Raw genomic sequence first — 20,220 nt, 5'->3', positions numbered from 1 at the left:
TCAGGGTCTTCAAAATTAAAGAAGGCGTCCGGGATATCATCGATCATGGCCGCCAGGTCGGAGGCGGGAATATGCATTCCCTCAGGAAGGTGGCCACCCCTCTTCAAGTACGCCATGGCGACCTTGACCGCTTCGGCGAAAGTAGAGGAGACGCTGCCACCGAATTTTACGCTGAACCTCTCCGAATGGAGGTATTCCTGGCGCGCTGCTGCTAAGCGACTCGGCTCTCCCTCTTTATATTTTTTGAGCACCGCCCGGGAGGCGATTAAGGAATCTTGGAGGGCCTTCAAGTCCATCGCAGCCTTTGTGCGTTCTGCGGAACGGTCCTCTCGCTCGGCGTTCAGCTGGGCCTCCAGATCCTTGGATCGCTGATCTAGCGCACGGACATCTACTTTCATCTTGTCCAAATCGGCTACTGCTCGCTTCTTCCGGGCAGTAGCGCGTTTGGCATCCGCTTCGCGCTTCTTGACTTGGCCCTCTAGCCGAGCCACCTCCATAGCCAGGTCGGCAGCCTTCTTTTGTTCGGCCTCGAAGGCTTGTTTCTCTCGCTCAGCCGACGGACCCCCCGACACTTGAAGTTTTTCCAGGAGCTCCTCCAGCTCGGCTAGCCGATGGCTAGTGGCGATTTGCTCAGCCCAACGCTGTGAGGGGAATAATAACATCATAAGTCAAACGGTAGCATGGTACAGGAAGAAAAATGAACGTACCTGAGTGGCCTGCTGCATGTTGTTATCGCCGAGCTGCTTGGGCGTCATGAGGGCCACTTGAATCTGCGCGTCCTCAAAAAGCTTGGCGAGCGGACCCGTCAAGGTTATTTCGTGAACGGGGCTCGATGGCCGATCGGCGGACAGTAAATATTCCTCCGATGGGAATCGGAGGGTGGTCTTGATGGTTGGATGGCCGGACGACGCTTCTTCAGTCGCGGCCGCCTGAGGCGAGGACTCCCCTATGGTGGAAGTTTCGCCCAACCGACGTAAGCGGCGACGAGTCCGTGGAGGAGAGCCGGAGGGCTGTGCGGTGGGCGAAACCGCAGGGGTCCCGATCTGTGATGGCGTGCGATCCGACGAAGTTACGTCGATTGGCGCCTGTGGTTCTGCCTCTTGGGTCGGCGGACGGCTGGAGTCTCTTCGACGTTTCCGCCGAACCTCCAATGGGGGATCCCCGACCTGGGGGACGCCTAGCTCGGCGGGAGCAGAGGAAACAGGATCCGCCTCAACCTCCGTTGAAGCGGATTGGGGAGCTTCTGTTTCCGGGGCGGACTGTGTCCCCCCCTCTCCTACGTCCGCGGGGCGGCTAGGGATAAGACCCCGCTCGGCGAGTTCCTTTTTTGTGGTGGCCTCAATCTCCACGGCCTTCAACTTCAGATGATCAGTAGCCTTGGAGCGCCACATGACTTCAGCTGCAGTAAACGAAATTAAAATCAATTAGGCAAAAAAGACTAAGAGAGTAAAGAATCCTTACTCATGCGGAAGGGGAGATTTGCCCGAACGGGAGACAATCCGAAAATATACAACACCCCCTTGAGCAGCAACTGGTCGATCTTGTATCGCTGACCGGACAACCAGTTCGCCGCATGGAGATAGGCTGGATTGCTTCTGAACTTGCCAAGCTCCGGCTGAGTCGGCACAGCGGTCTGCCATTTGGTTCGGAATGCTGGCCGCTCGGGAAGTCGGATATAGAAGAAAAACTCCTTCCAGTGTTTGTTGGAGGTCGGCATATTATCAAAAAATTTAAAGCCTATTCTACTTTGGAAAATAAAAGTGCCCGGCTCGGATTGTTTGGGGTAGAAGAAGAAGTGGAATATTTTGGGGTCAAGAGGGATACTGTGCAGCTTGAAGAGGACGACCACCCCGCTCAGCAGCCTAAAGGAATTCGGCACAAGTTGGCCGAGCGGGATGCGAAAATAGTTACAAACCTCTAAAATAAAGGGATGGGTAGGAAATCTAAGGCCGCCCTGGAATTGGTCTAGAAAGAAACAAATGGTGCCGATCGGCGGGTCATGTGGCCGGTCAGTCGGGTCGACTATAACTATTTCATGGTTATCGGGAATCCCATACGTCCTAACCAGGCGCCGAGCACCCTCCTCATCAAATCGGCTCTCCATGGTCAGGTACCAAGGGCCCTGAACGCCAACAGCGGGTTCGGAGGAGCTTGCCATCTCGGAGAGGCGAAAGAATAGCAAGAAATCGAAGGGAAACGAAAGGGGCGAAATGAGCAGAGAAGACCTAGTAAGTGAAGGAAGAAGACTCACTGGGAAGGAAACGGGTGGAAAGAATCACCGAGGAGATGATCGCCGCCTAAAAACAGACACTAGATCGTCGGAGGTCGCAGCAGAGGAGGAAGCAGAAGGCAAAGCGCGAGCAAGTGACCGGCCAAAAAAGGGGACGGAGCTTTATACGGCCGAGGCCGGTCAGCCTCCGCCGTCCGATCTAGGTCACGAGAAACGAGGACGCCATCGGGCCGTCCATTTCAAACGGGGGCGTCCCATCGTAAGTGACGCCGCCGCCACACAATGGTCGACACGTGGCGCCCTGTCATCGAGCGTAATTAATGCGCCCATACCGTGCACGCTTCGCCTTAATGAAAAAGATTGCACGATTTCCGAGAAGATTTAGACAAGCAAACACCCATGTTGAGCGACAAGACAACCAAAACGAAGAGCCGAGCGGCTGAATTTGGCAGAAGGGCCGAACGGCCCCATGGATATTATAAGCTACGGAAAGGCGGCGACCGCCCGCTCGGACACATATAGTCCAGTCAGTCGGACTCACTTCCTCCTTCGACTAGACTTGAAGGGAAGGCAAGTGATCCGGCGGTAAGAATGGGGGGCCCACCTTCTGAAGGGTCCCAGCCTAAGGACGGATGGAGGGCGGGCCAAGCGGGTAACGGTCCGAGCGGAGCTAGAGATAACCCATCCATGGGCTTGGGTTTCCGACGCCAAGGCAGGAAGATCGAAGGGCCGAGCGGAAGTCCGCTCGGCTGGGACCGAAGGGCCGATCGGGTGGTCCGTTCGGCCAGGATAGGGGCGAGGGTACAAAGGTGGCCGAGCGGCCTATGCGCTCGGCTCGGGTTATGGGATATCAGCAGAAGCATGTCTGATGATTAGGCCATACACAAGATCACACGATGGAGGATCTTGCCGTCACATCATGGGAAGGTTGATACAGTAGCAGTATGGCCTCATGGACGTCTTCCTGACAGATCCATATCTGGGCATGACCCTTCTGACAGACCCATACCTGGGCATGGTCAAAGGCAGGTGGTTGCTTTGACTGGCGCGCCCAGGCTTCTTCGAGAGGTCTATATAAGGCCTCCATTTCTTCACCGGAGGTATAAATAAAAAAAAAAGTCTTCATCTTGAGGCCACCTATTCTTGATTCCTCGCCTGACTTGAGCGTCGGAGGGCCGTCGCCGGGACACCCCTCCCGGCTCGGTTTTGCTGCAGGTTCGCCGGAGCGCTCGAGGATTCAGCAGGGAGCGCCACGTGCCCAGTGTCCGTTGACTCCTGGTTCGGACAGGATCAGTTATGTTTAATATGGCAGTTTTAGATATGTTTAGTATTCCAATTTTAAAGTTGTTTGGCACATAGTGTGAAGAACAGTTATAGTTTGAGTTTATAGGAGCAATTGTTTACAGTAGCAATTTCCCTTTTGGTTCTTTGTCGTGGACTGAAACAGTAGCAATCTCTTGTTTCCTTTTTGTTGCCGTGGCACATAGCAAGAAGAATAATTATGTTTTAAGTTTACAGTAGCAAGTTCCATTAGATTTGTTATTTGTGACTTGGTGAGCATGTTGGGTTGAATGGAAGCTAGCAACCTTCTGTTTCCTTTTGTTGCCGTGGCACATAGCATGAAGAACAATTAAGGTTAAGCTTACCGTAGCAATTGTCACAGTAGCAATTCTTTTGTTCCTTACCGTAGCGATTTCCTTACAGTAGCAATTGTTATAGGTTAAGCTTGAAGGTTGCATTCTAAGATTTTATTTAAGCATTTCAGTTTTTAAATTGTTCAAGCACTGTATGTTCTAAAGTTGTTTAAGCACTGTAGTTTAGATTAGTTTCAGCACTGCGGTGTAGATTAGTTAAAGCATTCAATTTTAGTTTGTTTAAGTACTCAATTTTAGTTTGCTAAAGCATTCAACTTCAGTTTTATATGAATTCATAAATGGTTTTATGAGAAGTATAAGCAAGAAAAGACCAAGGTCTTGATTTGATCCCAAATTCCAGAAGTTGAGGATCAAAGGCACGCTTAGTGCTTGAAGAAATGTCGAGGCATTATATATTGGAAGTAATAAAAGATAACAAGTATTTTATTTTTAAGAGGCAAGTATCCGACTTCCGAGGTTGTCGTTAAACAAATCCAGGTGACCAATTCCGAGGTCTTGGCCCTGGTAAGATCAAGGTCTTTACACTCATAGGACTGGTGGATCGCTACCTCAGTTCTATTAGGGAGCGCGCAATGGTACTACGCCTGGGCCCAAGAAGAGATTGATTATTATTTTGAAGTATAAAAGTATAAGTTTTAAACAAGTGAAATAAGCTTCACATAAGTTTAAAGTTCAGCAAGTTTAGTTTCTGATATGCTAGCATGTTGTTTAGATTTTCATACTGTTGTTAGATGAGCATGAGCAGCTTTACATGTTTAGCATTTCAGTATGTTTGATTCTTCTATTATCAGATGAGCATGTGTAGTATTTCCTTTAAAGCATTCAGTTCTAGATTTATTCCTATTCACATGCATATTCAAGTTTTGTGAGTTAGATAGCGCTTACTAAGCAATTTTGCTTATAGTTGCATTTCCTCTTACTGCAGATAAAGGAAAGGAAAAGCTATACAAAGGAAGGCGACAAGGAGGTGCGAATGGATGTGTGATGCCTAGACTATAGAAGTCTTGGGATTTAGTTAAAGATTTTATTAAGATATTTTGTATTTAGACTATTGGGATTGTTTATTCATGTTGTTAGATTTGCATTGGATATTTTATGTTTTAGAACTCTTCCTTTTAATTGTTGAGCACATTAGTTCCATTAATTGAGTTGTATTATTGTTGCATGCATGTTTCAGATTCATATATATAGTTTTAGCATGTTCAAATTGTAGTAGAATGTAGAGAATAAGTTATTCATGTTTCCGCTGTCACTAATTGCATGTTTAGAGAGTTTATGTATTGATAATTACATGTGAACAACTCTAATTAAGTATAGTTAGTAGTCCAGTAGCGCTCCACCCTCACAGACTAGTAGTGAGGAGGGTGGGATGTTACAACTGCATGGCGAGGCACATGACCTTTTTGGGTATGGGAGCATCCACCACCGCCTAGACAAAGCCTTTTAAGGAAATTTAATATTTAATTTCCTTATATAACTCTAGGTTTAACAAAAAAAACAATCGAATTACAAATTCGAAAAACAAAAAAACACATCTTCGAAACAAATCCAAAATTCTAGAATCTAATGCCTCTTGTGTTTGGAATTCATACAAAATAAAACTAGTATGATGCGGAAAATAATTACTAGTTATACCTTCCTTTGTATGCAACGACCTCTTGATCTTCTACCGTATTCCTCTTCTTATCTCGGACGTTGTGTGGACAACGATCTACCGAGATGAGAACTACCCAAGCCCTTCTCCTTCCTCCTTGCAAGTTTCGGCCAAACAAAGAATCCTCCAAGGATGTAGAATTTCGGTCACCACCACCAAGCTCCAAGGGATGCAAGAAACAAAGCCTCCTTTCTCTCCTTCTTCTCCTAGCTAGAACCGGCCATCATCAAAAGCTCCAAGAGAAAGATGATCCGACCACTAAAGAAGAAGAGAAGAGGAGAGGGAGAACCTCTAGGGCCAGCCACAACCAAGGAAGAGAGGGAGGAAAAAGAATAGAGTTGTTATTCATGAAGGCACCTCTACCCTCTCTTTTATATTCCTTGGTCTTGGCAAATAAGAAAATTTAAATAAAAACTTCCTTAATTCCTTTGTCATGAAAAAGAAATTTTTAATTGATTTAAAATTAATTTCCTTTTCTTAATTCATATGGCCGGCCACCTTAATCTCCAAAACAAGGAGAATTTTAATTAACACAAGAATTAAAACTTCCTAATTTGTTTCCGAAAATTTATAAAAATTTCTCCAATAATTTTTCCCTTCATGGTGGTTTGTAAAAAGGAAATTTTATAAATTAAAATATTTCTTTTAAACATGTGGATGATTTCCAAAAAGGAAAGTTATCTCTAAAAATTAAAATCTCCTTTCAATCTATAAATAAGGAAAGATATCAAATCTTTTCTTAATCTTTTGTAGAAACTTATAAAAGAGAATATTTAATTTTTAAACTCTCTTTTAAATCATGAACATGGTTAAAAAGGGAAAGTTTTCTTAAAATTAAAATCTACCTTCAATCTACAAATAAGGAAAGATTTCAAATCTTTTCTTAATCTTTTGTAGAAAGCTATAAAAAGGAAAGATTTAAATTTTAAACTCTCTTTTAAAACCATGGAATCCACATAAGAAAAATTTATAAATAAAATCTCTTTTAATGTGATGTGGTCGGTCACATCATGCTTGGATTCCAAGCAATGGTCGGCCACCAACTTGGCTCAACCACTTGGTCTTGGTCAACCCTAGCTTGGGTTCCAAGCTAGCTTGGTCAGCCCCCTTGGGTTGGGTAAGAAGTGGGTATGTGGTGGGTATAAATCTCTATATACAAGAGGCTACGATAGGGACCGAGAGGAGGAATTGGTTTTGGTCTCCTGATGAAATTAAGCTTCCTGTGTTTGCCCCGAACACTTAACTTAATTTCATCAATAATAATTCATACCACTAAAGAATTATTATTGAACTACCGCATCAATCTCAAATTACGTTTTGGGTTCTTTCTTATTATGAGTGTGTTAGTCTCCCTGTGTTTAAGATGTCGAATGTCCACTAATTAATTAAGTTACTGACAACTCATTTTAATTAATGTCTTAGTCCAAGAGTAGTACCACTCAACTTTATCGTCATGTCGGACTAAGTCCACCTACAGGGTTTAACATGGCAATCCTTATGAGCTTCTCTTGGGGACATTATCAACCTAGATTACTAGGATACAGTTTCCTTCTATAATCAACAAGTCACACTATAAGTAACACTATTTCCCAACTTATCGGACATTTTGATTTATCGAGCTAAATCCCACCCTTTGATAAGTCAAATAAATAAATATTAAACATATGTGCGTGTTATTATATTAGGATTAAGAGCACACACTTCCATAATAACTAAGGTCTAGTTCTTTTATTAAATCAGTATAAAAAGAACTTACCTTAAATGATCCTGCTAAATACACTTACAGTGTACTAGTGTAATCTATTAGTCAAGATAAACTAATACTTAATTACACTAAGACTATTCCAATAGTTTGTTCCTTTCCATCTTAGTCGTGAGCTACTATTTATAATTTATAAAGAACCGATAACACGATCTTCTGTGTGTGACACCACACACTATGTTATCTACAATATAAATTAATTAAACATCTACATTTGGTATAAATGTAAACACTTGACCAATGTGATTTTTTTATTTCTAAATAAATGTTTATACAAAAGCTAGGCTTTTAGTATACACTCCAACAGATGCAACCTCCAAAAGTCATGAAGAATCAAACGGAGGATCGAACACTTGGCAAAGAAGTCCCAATAGGTCATGGTTGACCAAATGCTAGGCACGAGGAGTCCCAACAGGTCATGGTTGACTGGATGTTGAGCTTGGGGCACCTTAGACTTAACTCGGACAAGCTAGGGTTGGTCAATTTGATCAAGTGATTAAATTGGACTGAGCCTAATCAATCCACTGGGCTTGTTTTAGAACTTCAAGAGTGTTGTTATGTGTCTGCCTTAACTAAGAACATCATCTCTATCTCTTGTTTAGACAAGAAAGAATTCTCATTTGTAATAAAGGACAAATGTTGTTCCGTTGATTTCAATGAAATGTTCTATTGTAGTGCACATCTCGTAAATGGGCTCTATGTTCTAGACTTTGACAACCCAATTTATAACATAAATACCAAACAGTTCAAGCCTAATGATTTGAACCAAACATATCTCTGGCAATGTCGCTTAGGTCACATAAATGAGAGTCGCATATCCCAACTTTATAAGAATGAACTTTTGGGCTCATTTGATTTTGAATCATATGAGTATGCGAATCTTGTCTTCAAGACAAGATGACAAAAATACCATTTAGTGGACATAGCGAAAGAGCTCATGACTTGTTAAGACTCATATATACAGATATATGTAGCTCTTCAAAATAGCAGCTAGAGGAGGCTATCATTAGTTCATTACTTTCATTGATGATATTAGTAGATATGGCTACGTGTATCTGATGAGGCACAAGTCAGAATCCTTTGAAAAGTTCAAAGAATTCAAGAATGAAGTACAAAGCCAACTTGGTAAGCGTGTTAAGATACTTCGATCAGATCGAGGTGGGGAATACCTTAGCCAAGAATTTTATGACCATCTCGTTGAGTGTGAGATCATATCTCAACTTACTACACCTAGCACGCCACAATGGAATGGTGTATCAGAAAGGAGAAATCATACTTTATTGGATATGGTATGATCGATGATGAGTTAAACAGAACTTCCTACTTCCTTCTGGGGACATACTCTAGAGATGATCACTTTCACACTTAACTGCGTTCCATCTAAGGTTATCATAAAGACACCATATACAATATGGATTGGGAAGAGTCCCAAAATATCTTTCATGAAGATTTTGGGATGTGAGGCTTACATTCGATGACAAGTCTCAGATAAACTAGGACCCAAATCAGATAAGTGCTACTTTGTAGGATATCCCAAGAAAATAAAGGGATATTATTTCTATAATCCCACACAAGGTAAAGTTTTTATTGCCAGAGTTGGTGTATTTCTAGAAAAGGAATTTATTTCTAAAAAAACTAGTGGGAGTCAAGTCGATCTTGAAGAAATTCAAGATGCACAAACTAGCACCGAAACCTTAATGAAAACTAAACAGGTACCACAAGATATTATGGATCATAATTTTGTTACACCACAAGAAATTATAGAGCAATAATCTATTCAAGTAGCACAAGCTCTATGTAGATCTGATAGGACCCGTCGTCAACCTGAGAGATATTCTTTTCTCTTATTTGACCATGGTGATGTAGTGTTTGTTGGTCTCAATGAGCCTACATCTTATCAAGAAGTTGTACAGAGCTCGGATTTTGAGAAATGGCTAGAAGCCATGTACATTAACCAAGTATGAACTTTGGTTGATCCACCTGAAGGGATCAAACCCATTGAGTGTAAATGGGTCTTTAAAAGGAAGACTGACATGGATGGTCATCTGCATACCTATAAAGGGCGATTGGTAGCTAAAGGATTCAAGCATATTCATGGTATAGACTATGATGAAAATTTTTCACCAATTGCGATACTCAAGTATATTCGGATCATGCTTGCTATTGCAACTTACTATGATTACGAGATCTGACAGATGGATGTCAAAACTGCATTTCTTAACGGAAATCTACTCGAGAATGTGTACATAACACAACCTGAGGGTTTTATAGATCCTAAGCATGGTAGAAAGGTGTGTAAGTTGCAACGATCCATTTATGGATTGAAGCAAGCTTCTAGAAGATGGAGTCTTTGATTTGATGATGCAATCAAGGCGTTTGGTTTCATCAAGAATGAAGATGAACCTTGTGTCCACAAGAGGATTAGTGGGAGCACAGTCATCTTTCTCATATTGTATGTAGATGACATACTTCTCATTGGAAATGATATCCCTACTTTTCAATCAATGAAGACTTGACTTGGGAATTGTTTCTCAATGAAGGACTTAGGTGAAGCTGTTTACATTTTAGGCATCAAGATCTATAGAGATAGATCTAAGAAATTACTTGATCTAAGTCAGAGTACATATATTGACAAAGTGCTTAAATCTTTTGCCATACAGAATTCCAAAAAGGGATTTCTGCCGATATCACATGGTGTGAGTCTTTTGAAGACTCAATGACCTTCTTCTAAGGAAGAAAGGGACCGCATGGATCAGATTCCTTATGCATCTATTATAGGATCTATCATATACGCCATGCTTTGTACTCACCCAAATGTCTTGTATGCATTAAGCATGACGAGCAGATACTAGTCAAATCCAAGTGAAGGTCATTGGACAGCAGTCAAGAATATTCTTAAATACTTGAGAAGAACTCAACATTATTTCTTGATCTTTAGAGGTGATGAAGAGCTTGCTGTAAAGGGTTACGCCGATGCTAGCTTCCAAACTGACAAGGATGATTCTAGATCGCAGTTAGGGTATGTATTTTGTCTAAATGGTGGTGTTGGGTATTAGATACTACAACAGTTCTATCTCATTCGAGAGATTGTCAATAGATGAGATGTGAGGATATGCAGAGTACCGACTGATGCTAACATTACGGATCCCTTGACCAAGGCTTTGGCACAGAGGAAGCATGATGGTCATGTTGGTGCAATTGACCTAGGTTTTGATGTGTGTGTCAAAGAGTTTAAGTTAGGCTTACATATGTATTTGATATGTGTTTGAGTCATGCAGGACTTGGTGTGACCAAGTTCAGGAAGCTCATTCAAGGGCTCGGATCGTTGAGTCGGTGAAGGATGGTGTGGAAGACATCCGAGGGACCGCACGGACGAGGAGAAATGGAGTGGAGACGAAGGAAGTGAACTTCAAGGCAGCGTGAAGGATGGCACGGAGAGGAGCCGTGGGCTCGGGTGCATCTGAGGGACGAAGGCCGAGGAAGAGGACTTCAAAGGCGACTCCGGAAAGGATGAGAGGAGTGAATGTACTGGGACCAGTCGACTGATCCAGCTTCACAGAATGCACAGAAGCATTCTGTGCTTGTCGACTAAAGGGACCAGTCGACTGGTCCTAAGACCAGTCGACTGGTACATGCCCGTTGGCAGAAAACGGGCTCTAAAGAGAGCCGTTGGCGTTGCCTAACGGATAGCACCAGTCGACTAGTGCATGGACCAGTCGACTGGTGTCAGGGTTTGAGTTGATTGGTGATCAACTCTTTCCTCTTATTTAAGGGGAGCTTTGGGGCATTGAAGGGGTTACTGATACTCATTGTAAACCTTCTGAATCTTGCCCAAAGCTTCCAAGCCAACTCTCTTCCTTCTAACCCTAAGTTTCATCTTGTAAAGAGGAAGAGAACTTTGTGAGAGGTTTGCTCCACCGAGAAGGAGAAGCTTTAGCCGGAGATTGCCGGGGACTGATCCACCAAAGGATCAAGGGCTCGTCCACCTCAAGGACACGTCGTGGAGTAGGAGCAAGAAATCTCCGAACCACGTTACATCGAGCGTGTTAGCATTTGTATTCTCGTTTGTGTTTCTTTGTTTTTAGTTTCTATATTTCCGCTTGCGCAAACTAACGTATTGTAGAGAAGAAATCGATTTGGGGGTGGCCTAGCTATCCATCCCCCCTTCAAGCCGGCCACCGATCCTCCAACAATTGGTATCAGAGCAAGGACGCTCTTCAACGGACTAATCGCCAAGAAGAACAATATCATCAAATGACCGGCTCAAACATTCATCCACCCAAATTCGAAGGAGACTTCTCTTGGTGGAAGAGGAGAATGGAGGTATTCTTCGAAACCGATTTTGACATAATGCTAATCATGGAAAATGGTTTCGAAGTGCCTAGGGATCAAGACAATAAGCTACTTGAGAAAACAAGGTGGACCAAGAAGCAAAGGGAAGAACATTTAGCAAATGCTAAAGCCATACATCATCTACAAAGTGTCCTTCCTCAACAAGAAATAACAAGGGTTGGAACCTACTTAAGCGCTAAGGAGTTATGGGAAAAGCTAGTGGAGCTTCATGAAGGAACATCGGAAGCGAAATTAGCAAGAAGAGACCTCCTTCGAACTCAACTCAATAATATCAAGCTTGAGAAAGGAGAAAAGGTATCAATTTTACATTGTAAAATCAAGGAGATTATTAATGGACTAACAAGTGTAGGTGAGACACTTTCAAATCGAGACGTGATTACGAAAGCCCTAAATGCTTTTCCAAGATCCACAACTTGGAGTTCCATTGTAGATACATACTACATATCAAAGGACCTAGAGAAATCCTCTCTAGATGAACTTTTCTCAACAATGGAGCTTCATGAAACAAGAGTTGAGGGATTAGAGGGAGAAGCAAATAGATCAAGAGGAGTAGCCCTTGTGGCAAACAAGGGAAAGGGTAAGAAGAAGAAGTGTTCATCCCCACCATCCTCCGACTCCGAAGAATCGAGCGCCTCAATGGATAGTGATCAAGAGGCGTATATGGTAAGGAAAATGAGAAGAGCTTTTAGAAAATTTTCATCTAACAAATCTCATGATAGGAAAAGCTCAAGAAGCAAAAGTAGGACAAGGAAGATAATTTGCTACAATTGCCAAGGAGAAGGACACATAAGAGATGATTGTCCTCTCTTGAAAAAGAAGGAAGGGAAGAAGAAGAAGGAGAAGACAAAAGAAAAGGGGAAGAAGGCTCAAAACCTAAAAGCAACATGGGATGATCCTTCATCTTCATCGGAGGAAGAAGAGCATCACATAGTCAATTTTGCTCTCATGGGGATTGATGATGTAGCCTCCACCTCATCCGAGCAAGAAGAAGGAAGGAGCTCAAGTGAAGATGAAGAGGGGAGCTCAAGTGAAGGGGGAGGTCAAACTTCGGATTCGGACTTCTCGGTAAGTGAGGTACATAATCTTCCTCCCCATATTTTAATTAAAATTATTTCAAGCACAAATGATGATTTGTTTAAGGCAAAAAGAAAGAACAAATCTTTGAAAAATGACATTTGCATGCTTAAAGAAAAATTAGAATCCTTGCCTATTAGGGATGATGATTTGCATGCTTCCTCTACAAGTTCAAATGATTCATGTTTAGAAGAGGAAAATAGGAAATTAAGGGAAAAAGTAGAATACCTCACCATAGCCCTTAGAAAATTTGAAATTGGCTCAAAAACCCTAAATATGATCATTGGGAGCCAAAGGGCAAGTTTTAAGAAAAATGGGATAGGATACAATGAACAAAATAATGAAAAGACCTATCATTGTCTACTTGCTAGGGGGCAATCCAAGACAAAGACCATAGATAGGAAATGGATCCCCAAAGAGTACTTGGTCAACCCAATTAGAAAGAATTTCTATTGGGTGCCAAAATCAATCCTCAAGGGTTAGAGGATTTTATGGCAAGTCAACCATGGAAGTCAATAATTCAAAATTTTCCTATATGGTTGACTTGAGACCTTAAGGGGGAGGACTTAGCCTTGATAGAGATTTATGATCAAGAGGGCTAAGTAGAGGTTACCTTTATCTCACAATGATTTGTATTATTTTCTAACCATGAATGTGAGATATTAGGATGATACAATTAATTCACTCATGCTTAAGGCATTTTGATGAGTTATGAAGTGTATAAATGTTTAGTGATCTTAGGCCAACTATGGGGAAAGCAAATGTTTAATTAATGGACATCTTGCCCATAGATCATAGTTGGACATTTCAAATGTTTTGAAAACAATTCTATGTTTTATTTACTGTGGTCTAGCTATTTTAAAACATATGATTGCAAAACTGAGCTTGAAATTGATACAAACTTGCATGTTTTCGATATTTTTGAAACTTGGTCAAAATTTTGAAAATAGGTTGACTTTTCATGCAAACATATTTTTCTTAGTTAAAGAACATTATAAGAAATATGTGTTCAAAATTTCATGATTTTTTGAATTTTCTAGAATTTTTTATGGATTTCTGAAGTTGGCTGCCGTAGGCTGAAATTGATGTTCAGTTTGTGCCAGTCGACTGGTACCAGCCTTTCAGCATTCTGTTGGTCTTTAAAATCAAATTTTTGGTTCAAATTTGGTTGGAACTGATACCATAGTATGTGTACGTATCTGGTACAATATTTTTGATGGTGTCAAAGGGGGAGAAATGGGTAGGTTTAAGTTAGAAATCTACTTGGGTGCAAATCTTTGCAAATTAAGATTAAGAGCATGTGTTAAGGGGGAGCTTGGGTTTTATGCTTCATATTTACATATTGCCTGTACTTTTCAAAGTTGTTATTGGTGCCTAACTTAAACATATTGCCACACATCAAAAAGGGGGAGATTGTTGGTGCAATTGACCTAGGTTTTGATGTGTGTGTCAAAGAGTTTAAGTTAGGCTTGCATATGTATTTGATATGTGTTTGAGTCATGCAGGACTTGGTGTGACCAAGTTCAGGAAGCTCATCCAAGGGCTCGGATCGTTGAGTCGGTGAAGGATGGTGTGGAAGACATCCGAGGGACCGCACGGACGAGGAGAAATGGAGTGGAGCCGAAGGAAGTGAACTTCAAGGCAGCGTGAAGGATGGCACGGAGAGGAGCCGTGGGCTCGGGTGCATCTGAGGGACGAAGGCCGAGGAAGAGAACTTCAAAGGCGACTCCGGAAAGGATGAGAGGAGTGAATGTCCCGGGACCAGTCGACTGGTCCTGGGACCAGTCGACTGGTCATGGGACCAGTCGACTGATCCAGCTTCACAGAATGCACAGAAGCATTCTGTGCTTATCGACTAAAGGGACCAGTCGACTGGTCCTAAGACCAGTCGACTGGTACATGACCGTTGGCAGAAAACGGGCTCTAAAGAGAGCCGTTGGCGTTGCCTAACGGATAGCACCAGTCGACTGGTGCATGGACCAGTCGACTGGTGTCAGGGTTTGAGTTGATTGGTGATCAACTCTTTCCTCTTATTTAAGGGGAGCTTTGGGGCATTGAAGGGGTTACTGATACTCATTGTAAACCTTCTGAATCTTGCCCAAAGCTTCCAAGCCAACTCTCTTCCTTCTAACCCTAAGTTTCATCTTGTAAAGAGGAAGAGAACTTTGTGAGAGGTTTGCTCCACCGAGAAGGAGAAGCTTTAGCCGGAGATTGCCGGGGACTGATCCACCAAAGGATCAAGGGCTCGTCCACCTCAAGGACACGTCGTGGAGTAGGAGCAAGCAATCTCCGAACCACGTTACATCGAGCGTGTTAGCGTTTGTATTCTCGTTTGTGTTTCTTTGTTTTTAGTTTCTATATTTCCGCTTGCGCAAACTAACGTATTGTAGAGAAGAAATCGATTTGGGGGTGGCCTAGCTATCCAACCCCCCTTCAAGCCGGCCACCGATCCTCCAACAGGTCATACTAGGTCACTGGGTATTAGATATTTTAGTGATTGACACTAATGTTAGTGGGAGATTGTTAGTATTAGCCCTACTACCAATTATGAGATGATTGTAAAGAGCTCCTTTTGTATCATATTTCATTATTAATAAAAGGCAAAGTTGGTTATTATATTTATTTCAATTCAGTGTCGAATGAATAAGTATAATAATGTCCTAGAGTAGGAGGTTCTAATCTACAACGTATCAATTGGTTGAATTGATAGTGAGATATTGTAGATATACATAAAACACTACTTTTAACTATTCCTAATCAAGCATTAATATGCAAGGACAATATTGCATTGAGACTAGCATGTAGGTCAACGGATGACTTAATCTCACAAGTCATGGATATGAGATATCAGGTTGACACATGAGTATATATTAGAGAATATATACCGAATGACCCTCCATGAAAATGTTTCATGGATCATTACATGAGTGTCATAAATATTCTCATGTAACTATTGCTATGAATAGTCCTTAGACCTGACGTCACTACGGTTCCCAACATAAGGAGTTGTGTACTTTGGTATCGACAAACATCACCCGTAACAATGTGGACTATAAAGTCGATTACTAGGTATGCAATAAATTATGCGAAGGGATGTGAGTGATGTAAATGGGATCTATCCCTTCCATATAACGGAAGTAATATTTGTAGGCCCCTTAATTAGTAGGACACAAAAATGCATGGTCATGCTTAAATGAGTTAATATGAGATATTGAGCTTATTTGATTGAGTGTGTCTACTTAGAGATCAAGAAACACAAAGATTGATAAGAGGATGACATGTTCTATGCCTCATTAATCAATCTAGATATCAAGGATAGAAGAATTAATTCATACAAGATAATAGACGCAGAAATGTTAGGTCGGATCTCCACATTCTCGTCACTTGGGTAGCAATGATGCATTGCCAGATGTCACTCATTGCTTATGTATCTAAAATGGTTTTAGATACATTGACAACGTTACGAGAGTCTATTGGGTCACACACAAAGAACATGTTGATTTGGAGATGGATTATGAGGTTAAGTTTAATCCGAATTATACACATTGAGTTAGACTCGAATGAATTCAGATTAGACTTATTGAGTAATGGGTTAGACTCATTGGTTTATTGGATTAATGACTTATTGGGTTAATGGTTAATCCAATATTCTAAATCCAACCATTAAGATTAATAAATATTAATAGAGAATAATATATTATCATTAATCAAAAGGAAGATCAAGAGACAAAAATATTTTTGTATTAATTGGATAAATATAAAAGCCATTTGTAAAAGTAACCTTTAGGTGAAGTAACTTTTTTTTGGTAAAGTATAGCTATTTGGTATAGTAACCCTTTTGTGAAGTCACCTTATATAGATGAAGTGACCTTTTGGGTGATGTGATCTTCTTGATTTTTGCTCTTCTTCCTTCTTCCACTCTTGGTCGGAACTTCCACAAGAGGTTGCTAGCACAACCTTTGGTTGTTTCTTTCTTCATTTCATGAGTTTGTGAGACGGACGGAGAATGTATTCGTGTGGATACCGTAGAGGCGCGGACATGTTGATGGCACTAAGATCTACATCCTAAAGAAATGTTGCTGTCGGGATTGCGAAGAACACGCAATAAAGGTATATATCTTTTAAAAAAATTTAGTATATGGTTTATTTTGCATGGATCTTCTAGATAGGAACTTATTTTTCCCGTTGCACTTTTCGACATGTTTAGCGCTATAGTTCCTTACATTTACGACATGCCTTATTACCTTGCATCCAGCTTCAGTGTCATCTAATTGTGGTGTCTCCATTACACGTGGAATATCATTAGCCAAATCAAGGTTCTCAACCAATGTTTTTTCAAATTGGGTAGGGTTTAATTCAATCATAACCTGTACAATTATAAAAATAAATATAATAAATTGTATATTTACTTTGAATAGGTGACAGTCTTCAATATTTACCTCTTCAGGTGATACTCGGTCTAATAAGGTCCTCACCTTACTAATATGTGAAGGAATACTCCACTTGTTTATTCATGCTCCTTCAATATTGTATGATTTTTGGATTGAAACATGCTCCAAAACTCATGTCTGATTCATCATAATAAGTGTTACATAATCATAAATATGCACAAAATATTATCAAGTTTAACATAAAAATTAGACTCACAGGCAAAAGACCAGCAAATCCCTTTAGGTAAAGGAGTGTGGTGGTCTTAGGGTCATATGTTTGAGTTGATGAAAATAAATCCCCAATCATAGCTAATTGTGGAGCCATAAATTAATTGATGGCTTTAACCTAGTTGAATCTACCAAGATTCTGAAAATCATCTACTATATCTATAAGACCTAAAAGAAGTTTATACGTACTAGAAGAAAATAAGACATAAATAAATATATACAAAATATAGAATTTGCAAAATAATAGAACATCAACATATGCTTCAACGCTATTGGAATAAAATTTCATCAACTCCTCAATTCTTGATCTGGTTATGAGTTTGTTATTTGATAAGTGAGCAAGAAAGAGGTCACTCGATGCTTGATTTGAATTCAAAGGAACCGAAGCACCTCAATCTGCAATACTAAGCAATAAAGATACGTCTCTTCGTGTAAATGCAACAGGTACACTCGAAAATCGTAAATTAATGTTATATTGTAAGATATTTTTTTGCATACCAAAATACAAAAAAATAAAATATTAAATTTCTAAGACTATTTGGTGCTTAAGATTAAAAACTAGGAGTTGTACTTGAGAATCTAAATGTTTGAGATGTTAAATTCTAATTTTTAAATATATTGACCAGTATACCATGAATATACTAGACTTCTTGTATATCCAAGAAAACACAAAAGGAAGACTGTTTGATCATCGCTATGTGTCGATCATATAAAATAACAGTTCCATGATATCTTTCTTTAGTTGTGGATGATCGGAAAAAATTGTTAAAGTGACCTAACACACTGTTCCAATGTAGTTTCTAGCCAAAATCAACTACAGCCTATAATTTTTACAAATTTAATTTATTAACAGTAAAATTAAAATTGTACAATATTTTCCGAATCGAGCTTCACATCGTTCTAGAGGGCCTAATATGGGATCATATCAGGGTCAACATGAGCCTAATATGAGATCATATTAGGCCTACGTTGGGCCTGATATTTTATCATATTAGACCCACATTAGCCTAATATTTTACTATATCAGACTCAACGTGATGATCTCATATCAGGCGCTTTTTAGATATATCCTATAGTTTCTGGATATATCCTATGAGTTTCTAAGGTGAGCAAGTTCTTGATACTTACCTTTATTGTCATAGCTTCTTTCTTCATTTTGAAAGGAAAGTATTTACGGTAGATAAAATCCTAAATACTTGAATGGATAGGCTTCTATGTGGATTTCATCGGAGACCCTTAATGTCTGTTATCTTAGATGTGTGGATTTCATCGAAAAACCTTGACGTCGCTTTAGAGGGACACACTATGTGAATTTCGTGAAAACCCTAGATGTTGGGACACAAGAAAGTATGGTTTCGTTGGAGGACAATAACTCTAAATTTTTACAAGGTAAGAAAGAGAGGAATGAGTCTCATATGCATCTAAATTATTTTATTAATTTTTAAAACTAAACAAATATGGCTAAGATGTATTTAAAAATGATATTTAGAGAGAGGAGATTTAAGAGGTTGATGAGAGGTAGAAAGCAAATAGTACTATTTTTTTTAATTTTATTTTTAGTTTTGAAATTAGAATATCTGTTTTAATAAATAAAGAAACGTGATTATTCTTTTTAGTAAAACAACCGTAAAAAATAATGTAAAAAAAAAAAGGACGGATGGATACCTATTATTATTTTTTAATAGGTAAAAAATGTCGGTAACGCAATCCATCCTCTTTCCAGTGAGAAAATAGGGCGTTAATTAGACATGTTTAAGTTTAACTGGCCATCTCAACCATCGAATGTTTCCTTCCCTCTTTCCCCCGGTCTCTCACCAAAGTCACCAAACCTAACCCTCGCTCGTCGAAATGACGGAAGACAGCGAAGCCACGAAGCCTCAAGGCGGCGAGATCGCCGTCGAAGAAGGCGCAGACGACTCTCTGAAATCGGAGGTTCCACCGTCTCCGTCGCCCCCTCCGGCTATATCCCTCAACATCTGGCCGCCATCACAGCGGGCGCGGGATGCCGTGATCCATCGCCTGATCGACACGCTCTCCTCCCCCTCCGTCCTCACGAAGCGCTACTGCGTCGTCCCCGAAGAGATGGCGGCCGCCACGGCCCGCATCATCGAGCAGGAAGCCTTCGACGCCGCCAACTCCGGCAGTGGTCGGGAAGTCGCTTCCATTGACGAGGGACTGGCAGTCCTCCAGATCTACTCCAAGGATATCAGCAAGCGCATGATGGATTTCTTAAAGTCGAAGCCCTTGCCAGCCTCATCTGCGCCCACCACCGAGGAAGCGGTTGACAAGGCGGTTTCGGTGCCAGCTGAATCTGTCACCACTACTGAATCTGCCATCACTGCTGCTGGTGGTGACGAAGAGGCCTCGTCCGTCGAACAAGAGTCCGCGTCCATCATCGAACAGGAGTCTGCGTCCGTCTGAGTCTTGTGTTCGGCTTTGGCTAGCATGGTAACTTGTTTGTTTCCTGTACTCGTATTCCCGTATTTAATGCTTCTCTATGGATCTGTTTACTGTGGTTTTCGTATGATAATTTAAGGATTGTGGTTGTGGTGTTCATTTAACTACATGATTGCATTTACTTGAATAATTTGATGAATTTGGATGGATCAATCTATATAAACACATTTCTGTTTTGCAATTATGTGATGTTTTTTAGTTGTATGGAAAGGCTGTTTCATGTGGTGAAGAATCATTTAAATTGATTTCTTTTGTTCATTATTTGATATTCCTTGTTTACCTAAACTTTCCTTAGAGATTGTAAGTGGATGTAGCATCCTTTGTTAATATAATCTTGCACTTGTGACCTATAGATTATTTTGAAAAAGCAGTCTTCT

At 40.8% G+C, this 20,220-nt stretch overlaps 1 protein-coding gene across 1 annotated transcript; it reads left to right on the top strand.

Annotated features, from left to right (window-relative positions):
- The first annotated feature begins 19,234 nt into the window (after window positions 1–19,234).
- LOC122033959 (MFP1 attachment factor 1-like) lies at window positions 19,235–19,807 on the top strand. The gene has a single exon (XM_042593101.1). It carries the CDS (start codon window positions 19,235–19,237, stop codon window positions 19,805–19,807), a length of 573 nt encoding a protein of 190 aa, XP_042449035.1.
- The last annotated feature ends 413 nt before the right edge of the window (window positions 19,808–20,220 follow it).

This window comes from Zingiber officinale, chromosome 11B (genome assembly GCF_018446385.1).
Source record: "Zingiber officinale cultivar Zhangliang chromosome 11B, Zo_v1.1, whole genome shotgun sequence".
NCBI classification, from domain to species: domain Eukaryota; kingdom Viridiplantae; phylum Streptophyta; class Magnoliopsida; order Zingiberales; family Zingiberaceae; genus Zingiber; species Zingiber officinale.
This window is presented reverse-complemented; position numbering and strand designations above follow the sequence as displayed.

What these genes read in the sequence shown, in the direction of transcription:
- LOC122033959 (XM_042593101.1), top strand. Translation starts at nt 19,235, where the DNA reads ATGACGGAAGACAGCGAAGCCACGAAGCCTCAAGGCGGCGAGATCGCC.